At 38.3% G+C, this 10,468-nt stretch overlaps 2 protein-coding genes across 2 annotated transcripts; both read left to right on the top strand.

Moving 5' to 3' along the window:
- Positions 1-116: 116 nt before the first annotated feature.
- On the top strand, positions 117-3,987 carry LOC113141160 (cytochrome P450 2K1-like). The gene is made up of 9 exons (XM_026325400.1): positions 117-338; positions 474-636; positions 1,413-1,562; positions 1,770-1,930; positions 2,117-2,296; positions 2,394-2,535; positions 2,765-2,949; positions 3,064-3,205; positions 3,301-3,987. The coding sequence occupies exons 1-9, from the start codon at positions 129-131 to the stop codon at positions 3,483-3,485; spliced, it is 1,518 nt and encodes a 505-aa protein (XP_026181185.1). The 5' UTR covers positions 117-128; the 3' UTR covers positions 3,486-3,987.
- Positions 3,988-5,392: 1,405 nt separating this feature from the next.
- LOC113140683 (cytochrome P450 2K1-like) lies at positions 5,393-9,793 on the top strand. Its single transcript, XM_026324596.1, has 9 exons — positions 5,393-5,683; positions 5,840-6,002; positions 6,079-6,228; positions 6,521-6,681; positions 7,241-7,420; positions 7,518-7,659; positions 7,751-7,935; positions 8,020-8,161; positions 9,606-9,793. The coding sequence occupies exons 1-9, from the start codon at positions 5,498-5,500 to the stop codon at positions 9,791-9,793; spliced, it is 1,497 nt and encodes a 498-aa protein (XP_026180381.1). The 5' UTR covers positions 5,393-5,497.
- The last annotated feature ends 675 nt before the right edge of the window (positions 9,794-10,468 follow it).

Here is a 10,468-nt window from a genome sequence, read left to right as displayed (position 1 = left end):
CCTGTTTGCCGCCCATCTGAGACTTGTCTTACATGAACAAAGAGGGCGGGGAGGTGATTAGCAACTACACTTGAGACACCACTGGGTTTTGCTGCCAGGCCAACCAGTGTAGAACACCAACAGAGAAAATGGCTTTTATGGATGACCTTGTTTTATTCCTCTTCTCCAGTCCCACCACAGTGTTGGGGTCTATTGCTGCGTTGCTTGTCCTTTATGTTGTTTTTAGGAGTTTCACCTCAGAGGAAACAGGGAATGAGCCTCCAGGACCCAGACCTCTGCCTGTGATTGGCAACTTGTTACAGCTTGATCTCAAGAGACCCTACAAAACCCTCTGTGAGGTGAGTTTAGCTCCTTATCCCCAACAAATCTGTTTCATTGCATCTTATTTAAATGTCATTGGACCTATACATTTTTGGGATCATGTTTTTACATTAAATCTGACCTACTGGACTGTGTTTTTATAATGTATTCAGCTTTCCAAGAAGTATGGGTCTGTGTTTACGGTTTACTTTGGACCCAATAAAGTGGTGGTCCTGAGTGGATACAAGGCAGTGAAAGAAGCCCTGATCAACCATGCGGAAGAGTTTGGAGATCGACAAGTCGCGCCTATATTTTATGATACTCATCAGGAACATGGTATGACTTTCCTTTACAAAAATTTTTGATATTAGCAGTAGTAAAAATTATTGTAATGTTCAACTGTTCAATATTACACCTTTTCTTACTTACTTCAACTTGTTAATGTCTTTTTTGGATATATTTAAGTATATACTAGTTTGTCATCATATACACTGTACAGTGGCTTCAGGAAGCATTCAGATAACTTTTTGCACTTTGTGTCCATTTGTACCCATCATAGTGTCTGGAGATAAACTCTTCCAAATCTAAAATGGTCCTCTTCTATTTACAGTTTATGCATGCGTGTTGTCCTTTATTCTGCAGCCAGACTTAGCAGAATCCTTCAGGCTGTTGTCGTGGTGAAAATGAACTGATTACCCATTCTCAGGTCATGTGCACTCTGGAGCAGATTGTCTTCCAGTACTTATATCTGACTGCTTTTACCCATCCTTCAATTCATTTCATCCCGACATTAAGGAAATATTGTTGGGCCTTATAGTATGTAGTATAATTTGTTTGTGTCCCTTTCTAGTCAATCCAGTCTGCCACAGATGGCCTCCAGTAGGCAAGATTAAACTTTTAAATAAATTTGCAAAATAATCTTTGTCATGTCAGTTCCAGGGTATATACTGATGGCAAAATGTCAATTTTAATATTGAATTTACCACATAATAATGTGCAAAAGGTAAATGATTCTTTCTGAAGCCACTATATATGGTAATAATATATATGCTAACAATATATTCACACTGAACTTGTATATATGTATTTTAACTTGCATGTGATGTATATAGGAATATTGTTTGCCAATGGAGAATCATGGAAAGAGATGAGACGGTTTGCCATCACCACCCTCAGAGATTTTGGGATGGGCAAGAGAATAGCTGAGGATAAAATCTTAGAGGAATGCATCCATCTGATCCAGATGTTTGAAAAGCATGAAGGTATAGAGTTGATACAAGACATGAAAACAACTAAACATTTATATTACTGCTCACATTTCTTTCACAAGGGCTGTTATGATCAGGACACCCAGTTATCAAATAGAAAGATGTTTTAATAGTAGAAGATTGCAGTTTAATGTACAGTGTGTACTAACTTACAACTGTAGTTACCTTCTCCTGGATGCAGTTTCTCATGTCTTTTTGCAGGTAAACCAGTTGATACAACACGCCCATTGAATTACGCTACATCCAATATTATCTCTTCTATCGTGTATGGAAGCAGATTCGAATACACTGACCCCCGATTCCAAAACATGGTGAGAAGAGCCAATGAAAACATACGCGTTATAGGGTCTGCATCAATCCAGGTAAATATTATTTAATAAGAAGACTAACAATGGTAATATTATTGCAGACAGAGATTCTAAGGATTTGAAAACCACATTAAAATTTCCTGTTAAGTGTGTACGTTTAATTTATAAAGCCTACATGGTTTGTTGTTTGGTGCACATTCATCTTTCTTAAACAATGTTCTTTTTACTGATGTGGTACAGGTTTACAACATGTTTCCCCAACTGGTTGGCTGGGTAAAAAACCGGCAGCTGGTATTAAGAAATGTTGAAACGAATATTAGAGATGTTAAGGATTTAATCAATAATCTGAGAGAGACACTTAACGCTCACATATGCAGGGGGCTGGTGGACTGTTTTTTGACTCGGAAGCAGAAAGACGAGGTAAAGTGTCATGTTTTATATTTTCCATCTGAACATTGTTGATCAGCAATGTTGCTTTCCTGTATTTCTAATGTTCTTCGGGTGTTCTTCCTCCTAGGACTCTTGTACCATGGACAGTCACTACAATGAGAAAAATCTGATATTTACTGTGACCAACCTGTTTGCTGCTGGCACTGATACCACAGCAGCTACACTGAGATGGGGTTTGCTGCTTATGGCCAAATATCCACATATACAGGGTAAGAACATCTGTACACACAGAGTCAGATGAGAACACATGTAGCTGTGGAGATGTGGGTCACACGTCAAGTTTGAAGAATTGGAAGGGAGGTGCTATAGAGCAGGATGAACAATTGTTCAAGCAATATTTAAATGATACAGACATATAAAGGTTCTCGAAAAAATAAAGACCTTTGTAATATTTGAATGATCAACAAAGAATGTTCATTGCTTGTTCTGTGTCTGCAGACCAGGTCCAGGAGGAGCTGACCACGGTGGTCGGAAACCGTCAGATCCGTGTAGATGACCGGAAAAACCTTCCTTACACTGATGCTGTCATCCATGAGACACAGAGACTGGCTAACATTGTCCCCATGGCCATTCCTCACAAAACCAGCAGAGATGTCATGTTTCAGGGCCACTTTATCAAAAAGGTTAACTTTTGTCAGTACTGCTCCACAAGATTATTTGGGAAATGTTTTTGTGGTTTTATCCAACTGTCCAAGTGTCATTGTGAGACTTTAGCTGTTCTGTTGTGTTGACTACAGGGGACTACAGTGTTTCCTCTTCTTACTTCTGTCCTCTATGATGAGAGCGAATGGGAGACCCCACACACTTTCAACCCTTCTCACTTCCTTGATAAGGATGGTAAATTTTGCCGTAGAGATGCTTTCATCCCCTTTTCTGCAGGTATAAAGTCTTTGTTGTATTTTTTAGTCTTTTAGGCAGATATAATTAGCATTTGTGCAGACATAATCCAGTTTTGCAACATTTTGTCTTTGCAGGTCGCAGAGTGTGTCTGGGAGAGAGTTTGGCAAAGATGGAGCTCTTCCTTTTCTTCACCTCTCTCCTCCAGCATTTTCGCTTCACTCCTCCACCTGGAGTCACGGAGGATGAACTGGATCTGACACCAGCTGTTGGCTTCACGCTCAATCCTTCTCCTCATGAGTTGTGTGCTGTCAGTCGCTAATGAGAAAGAGAGCTGGAGCAGCAATGTTATTCCTTCACTATCCACCATTATTTTGTATTTGCATTTTCATAGGTTGTCTCTCTAACGTAATGCTACTTAATTCAATTCAATTCAATTGTATTTGTATAGCCCCAAATCACAATGCAATCATCTCAAGACACTTGAGTTGTAAAAGAGGATACTCAGGTGATTACATTGTAAAGAAAAGATGATTTCATAAGCAAAATATTTCTGATTAACTGCTGCAGTGGTTGACATTCATTTCCTAACTTGAAGGCTATTTAGGTTTTTGTATAGGCTGCAGTTTGTTCAGTCACTGCAGCCCAGTTCATCCAGGACTTATCAAAAAATAAAGTAATCATTCTGCTTACATTAACAATAGATGTGTAAATGTCTTTCAGAGTGTGGATACAGTTGGTAAGGCTGATGTGCAGAGAGTCCTTGCCCAGTTTTTGTGACATTCCTGTTTGCACACAAGGCAAATATAAAATTTCAGAAATGTTTTGTTGAGAAAATAATGAAAATGAGATGGTTGCTTAATCAGGACTAAGACCTGGTAGTACTTTGACTGTAGGCTTAAAGGCAACTGACACATAAGATACTTTTATGGTTTTATCAGATAAGGTCATGTTACAAAGACTATATTTTATATTAACCTTAACATTTTTTATATTAAGAATATAATAGTTATGAATATGAATGTTTCTTATTATTCTGTTGTGAATATGTTGGATAGACATTAGAAATGACAAGTTTTAAATATAAGGATGGCTGTTCCACTTTACCTGAAAACATTGCCTGAGTGAGAGAGGTGGTTGTGTTATGTCTGAAGGTCTGTCGTCTCTTGAAAAATGTCTTTAGCCAATAAAATAAAATGCAATAAAAATGTTAACTTCACATAATTTCAGTAAGTTAGCAGTTTTTTTGAAAGTCTACTGAAGCATCTACCAAAAAGTGTCCCTTCTACCTGAATTCACTCAACCTGTTGATTGTGCAATGACCACCAAAGGCAGTGCACTAGAATTTGAGCAAAATTATTTAAGAAAATGTAGAAATGTTTAGAGTCAATCATGAAAATCACTTGCCTCATTCATTTTCAAACCAGACTCAGGTTTAAGGATATAATTATATTATATAAGCCTTAGTTATAACGTTTCAGTCTGTTTTGTCAGGTTGCACAATCTGGCTGCAATTTAAGGAAAACATTTTATGACTTCATTCATAAAATTAAATGATATTTTCAGTTTATTGCCCTGTCCTGATAAAATTGGCTGTATCTCATCTGGGTTGTAAAAGGCATCCTATGTGTTTTAACAATGTTCAGCTAATGACTTATTGATCCAAGAACTCAGAATCTTTCCAATCCTTCCAATCTGACATATTGAAAATTTGAAGTGCTTCAATGATTAGGGTTACTGATGGGATGAGATTTTGATAAAATCTAACAAACTGTCTTCTCTAACAAATTTAAAGATCAGCATTGTAGATACATTATTTCTGATTGCGGCTTTAGTCTTTGTCAAGTGTAGCCCACAGAACAGCTTTGTGTTGTGTTTGTCTCCTGCAGACAAAGCAGGAGAACAGGTTTCTATGTTCACCAGCATAAGCTTTTAAATGCGCTGTACCCCTTAATGGTTCAATTACCATTTGTATGTCTTTGTTTTCACTTGCTGCTTAGAAATTCATGCTTGCACTTTCCAAACTTTGCATTTGAATCACATGTACAGTTTTCCAAGATCTGTGATTGGCTGGCACATGAGCTCATTCACACCTACTCAAGAGAGGAGAAACATGTCATTAGTATGATTCAGGATGTGACTGGCCAAGGTCTTTCTGTAAGGAGGTACCAACTCTTGGTTGATAGATCCGCCCAAATGCAAACTCCCATATATCTGCACAAATTTGAAACCAAGACATAATAGAAAGCTGTGGCTGCCTCGCAGGTTCCTTTGATTTGAGTGAAGAGCTCTTCAGACTCCCAGTGAGGGCAGCTGTCAGGTGTCTGTACGATCATGTTGGAAGTTCTTTTCCAGTCCTCCCTATTTTGGGCCACCTTGTGCCTTCTCGTCTTCCTCTTTCTTCACTCCAACTTCAGCTCCAAAAAAAAGAGGAGGGAGCCTCCAGGTCCCAAACCTCTTGTCCTGCTTGGTAACCTGCTTCATGTGGATTTGAAGAGACTCGACAGCTCGCTCTTTGATGTGAGAAATGTGTTGTCTGTCTTTCTATTGCTCTGACAGGAACGTATTGATTTTTATTTGAGTATATAAGTTACATACACAAACATGTTCATTGTGCTTCAGTAATTTTTTATCTGGTGCTGTGACTCACACTTTTACCTGCCTCTATGTTTTTAGCTGTCCAAAAAATATGGCCCAGTGTTCACAGTCTACTTTGGACTTAAGAAGGTGGTGGTCCTGGCAGGATACAGGACCGTCAAGCAGGCTCTGGTAAACCATGCCGAAGAGTTTGGAGACAGAGAGGTCACACCTGTATTTCATGATTTCAGCAAAGAATTTGGTAAGAAAATGTTTTGGGAGTTTTCTTTGATTTGTTTTTGTGCTCATTAAAGCAGGTCGACCACTTTTGTTTCCAGGCATACTATTTTCCAACGGTGAGAGGTGGAAAGAAATGAGGCGCTTTGCTCTAACGACACTGAGAGATTTTGGGATGGGCAAGAGGTTAAGTGAAGGGAAAATCATTGAGGAATGTCACTACCTGATTGAAGAATTTGAAAAACAAGAAGGTAACATAAAGTACTACACAGATTTATATACACATCAGCACCCATGGGTACAAAGCCAATAATTTCAATTTAACAGTTGAGTTATTTACCCAAATTAAACAGTACATGGTAAAATAATTATACAGAAGTCTAATACATTCTAATTTATGTAAAACTTTAATTGTAGGATTTGTTACTGATTGATGATAATAACTGCACTAATTAAAAAAACACTAACACTGGGTCAAAACATTTGTTGTTAACTCATATGTAGTTTTTGTCAAACTCATGTCCACAACTCTGTTTCTTCCAGGTAAAGCTTTCAACAACGCCAAGATAATTGATTACGCAGCCTCAAACATAATATCAGCGATCATGTTTGGAAAGCGGTTTGAATACCAAGACCCCGCATTTCAAGCTATGATGAAAAGAAACCGGGAGTCCATCCATCTGACTGGGTCAACATCCATCCTGGTACTGTAAACAGGACATGACTATATCAAAAAAATGTACATTCCTCTGTATATTAAGAACATGTTAACCTATGGCTTAGGAAATTAAATATACTGCTGTGATAGTCCATTAAATTGTAAAGCTTTATTTTACAGAGCCAAACTGAATTAATACTTTCATGAAGTTAATGTATACATTTTTACAATTTGGCCAAACATTTAATATAATATTCAAGTACAAGTACCAGAAATTCATTCAATGCTGTGCACTGACACCTCACAGCAATAAGGTTCCATTCCTATTCGAGCCCGGGAATTTTCTGTGTGGAGTTTGTATGTTTTGTGGGTTTTCTCTGGGTGCTCTGGCTTCCTCCCACACTCTACAGACATTCAGATTGGGTTTAGGACGACTCTGAATTACCTGTGGGTGGAAGTGTTTGTCTGTCTTTTAGTGTCAACCCTGTAAAAGACTAGTGATCTGTCCAGGGTGCAGCCCGTCTCTGGCCTAGTGTGAGCTGTGAGTTCATGGCTCTCACAAATGTTGAATTTTACAGTTTGTTTTGTATTTTGCGTTATTACAGATTTACAACCTGTTTCCTTGGCTGGGCCCTTGTATTAAAAAGTGGAGGTATTTGATGAAGCTTGTGGAGGACAGCAAAGAGCAAATTACAGGCATAATAGAGGATCTGAAGCAGACTCAGAACCCTGAGTTGTGCAGATGCTTTGTTGATGCATTCCTGACCCGTAAGCAAAATCTGGAGGTAAGGTACTGAACTCCAGTGAATCCACATGTAGACTGAAATTACCAATAGATCAAACACTCATTAAGTGTTATCTGTTTTCTGTGTGATTCAATAGGAGTCTGACATCAAGAATTTACACTACCATGATGACAACCTGCTCTACAGTGTGATGAATTTAATTGCAGCTGGATCTGACACCACAGGAACTACCATTCAGTGGTGTCTACTTTTCATGGCCAAGTACCCTCATATTCAAGGTGCCAAAAACATGCCAGAATGGTCGTCTCAGATAACACGAACTCTGAGTTACATGTTTTTCAAATTAAATTCTTATTTTTGTGCAATCAGATAAAGTTCAGGAGGAGCTGAACAGGGTGGTTGGAAGCCGTCAGGTCCAAGTAGAGGACAGGAAGAACCTCCCGTACACTGATGCTGTCATCCACGAGACACAGAGAATGGGAAACATTGTCCCCATGGCCCTTCCACACAAAACCAGCCAAGATGTCACGTTCCAAGGATACTTCATCGAAAAGGTCAGAGGACTGTTGGATGTGTTCCTCCTTGTAAAGTGTTTGTTCGAAAACCTATAAGTTATAATTTTCCTCTTTTGCATACAGGGGACTACAGTGTTTCCTCTTCTTACCTCTGTACTGTTTGATGAGAGCGAGTGGGAGACCCCAAACACTTTTAACCCTTCTCACTTCCTGGATAGAGAGGGCAGGTTTATCAGGAGTGATGTCTTCATGCCCTTCTCAGCAGGTATAACTTTTTTAGGCTTTTGTTCTTTTACACTGCAAAAACACGTCCTCTTAATACTAGAAAAATACACTTGTTTTGAGAAGAAACAGACTAAGAACAAGTCAGATTGTCTGTAAGTGCAGCAAGTGACTTTTACTTGATAAGATTTCTTGATATAAGAAAAAAAATCTAGGCCTTATAAAGTAAAATACATCTTAAATCAAGTGAAAAAACACTTACTCTAGGCAATGAATTTAGACAAAGCTAAAAACTATATAGTATAAGTATAACAGGCTTCTTTAAATTTTTTGCTTCTGAATTTGAGTAAATAATTCTTGAAGTCAGCACACAGATTATATTTCTCATTTCAGGAGAAATTAGTTCTGAAAGTTATTTAGCTGGATATGCATGTAAAATCACTGGCTTTTGGATTGAATTGATTGGATAGACAGGTGTGTGCCTTTCCTAATCAAGTCCAATCAGTTTAATTAAACACAGCTGGACTCCAATGAAGGAGAAGAACCATCTCAAGGAGGATCAGAAGAAATGGACAGCATGTGAGTTAAATATGAGTGTCACTGCAAAGGGTCTGAATACTTATGACCATGTGATATTTCTACATTTTTGTTTTTTTCTGTCAAGATGGGGTGCTGAGTGTACATTAATGAGAAATAAAATGAACTTTTTTGATTTTGGCAAATGGCTGCAATGACACAAAGAGTGAAAAATTTAAAGAGGTCTGAATACTTTCCGTACCCACTGTACATGATAATATATTGCATTGTTTTTTAAAAAAACATTTAAAAAAGTTATGAGACATATTTGCTAAATAAATGATGTCACGTGGTGGTGTGGTGTGAAGGAGGAGAGGTAAGGACCCAAATGCAGGACAACCAAGGGTTTTATTTCACCTGGGAACTTCCAGGGCTCAAGACAACACAAAAATCCAGAGAAACGGATGAAATGGTAAGAACTAAGGAAAGACCGGGTGAGACGGTCATCACAAAAACACACTTCTACTTGTCAACAACACCAACTAAATGCAACTATAATGCTTTTGCGGGGAACAAAGGAAGACGGGAGGTATAAATAGGGAGGAACACAACAGGTGATTGAACTCAGGTGAACATAACGGGGACAGGTGAAACTCATGAACACAAATTACACATAAAGCTGCCAGAGACCAGAACGGGGTGAAAACAGGAAGTCAATACAAAATAAAGGTCCTCTGACAGGAAGTTCCAAGGGGACTCATGACAAATGAAATGTTATTTTAACAAATACTACTCTGTGTGATGTCTTATATAAACCAGCAGGTGGACCAAAATTACCCTAAATGGGCAGGTCAGCTGGCTGGTTGACTTGCATATCTGCTTCCTGATTGAGTAATCTGACAAACAAAACCTGAGAGGTTGCTAAATGAAGAGGCAGCAACACAATTTTACTAATAGTTTGTGTTTTGCAGGTCGCAGGATGTGTATTGGAGAGAGTCTGGCCAGAATGGAGCTCTTCCTCTTCATCACCTCCCTCCTCCAGCGCTTTCGTTTCACTCCTCCACCTGGAGTTTCAGAGGATGAACTGGATGTGACACCACTTGTGGGTTTCACCCTCACTCCTTTGCCTCACAAACTGCATGCTGTTAGTCGCCAGTGAGAATTGGAGCCATTATTGTGGCTGAAAATAAGCTTCTCTGGTTGAGACCCGTCACTTGTGCAGTAGCTCATTGCAATCTGGTCTGCAGATCAGAGAGCGATATGGTGGCCTGATTAGAAAACAACTCGTGTTTCCCTAAATATTTTTGCCTTTACTCATGCTGGCGCGTTTACTTGCACTTTGATAAGTGTTTTGATTCATTATATAACTTCTTATTTGTAGTGCACCAAAGAAATGTAATCTTCTTTTTTCACTGAAATCATGTACAATCTTTAAAGACCTACTTCTTTGTAATAATAAATTGTACATTATTAATAGCTACATATTCATTTACTGTATGAAATAATACCAAATAAACAGTTTTAATGATATCAATAAATAGCCAAACCTATTGATAGCTATGGACAGAATATAAGACAACAAACCCTGGACATATAAATGTATAGTAAAAAACACAGAAACAAAACCCCCAAAACAAAACAAGAAACCCTTCCTACATTGGCCAACATTTGAATCCCTGAACAAAGTGTTTCAAAATGTTTCATGTTTCTTTGTTGTTGCTTCAGTTGTTTTCCATCTTTTTGCAGCCAGTGATTAATGATTAAACTCTTTGGTGAACACTGCACATAAACACATTTAATTACTGTGTCTGTATACATTAAGAGAGGGTGTGTA

The sequence above is a fragment of the Mastacembelus armatus genome, chromosome 8, assembly GCF_900324485.2.
Source record: "Mastacembelus armatus chromosome 8, fMasArm1.2, whole genome shotgun sequence".
NCBI lineage: Eukaryota > Metazoa > Chordata > Actinopteri > Synbranchiformes > Mastacembelidae > Mastacembelus > Mastacembelus armatus.
This window is presented reverse-complemented; position numbering and strand designations above follow the sequence as displayed.

Coding starts and splice junctions, on each gene's coding strand:
- LOC113140683 (XM_026324596.1), top strand. CDS start 5,498: ATGTTGGAAGTTCTTTTCCAGTCCTCCCTATTTTGGGCCACCTTGTGC. Junction 5,684..5,839: donor TCGACAGCTCGCTCTTTGAT/GTGAGAAATGTG, acceptor CTATGTTTTTAG/CTGTCCAAAAAATATGGCCC. Junction 7,936..8,019: donor AAGGATACTTCATCGAAAAG/GTCAGAGGACTG, acceptor TTTTGCATACAG/GGGACTACAGTGTTTCCTCT.
- LOC113141160 (XM_026325400.1), top strand. CDS start 129: ATGGCTTTTATGGATGACCTTGTTTTATTCCTCTTCTCCAGTCCCACC. Junction 1,931..2,116: donor TAGGGTCTGCATCAATCCAG/GTAAATATTATT, acceptor GATGTGGTACAG/GTTTACAACATGTTTCCCCA. Junction 3,206..3,300: donor TTTCATCCCCTTTTCTGCAG/GTATAAAGTCTT, acceptor TTGTCTTTGCAG/GTCGCAGAGTGTGTCTGGGA.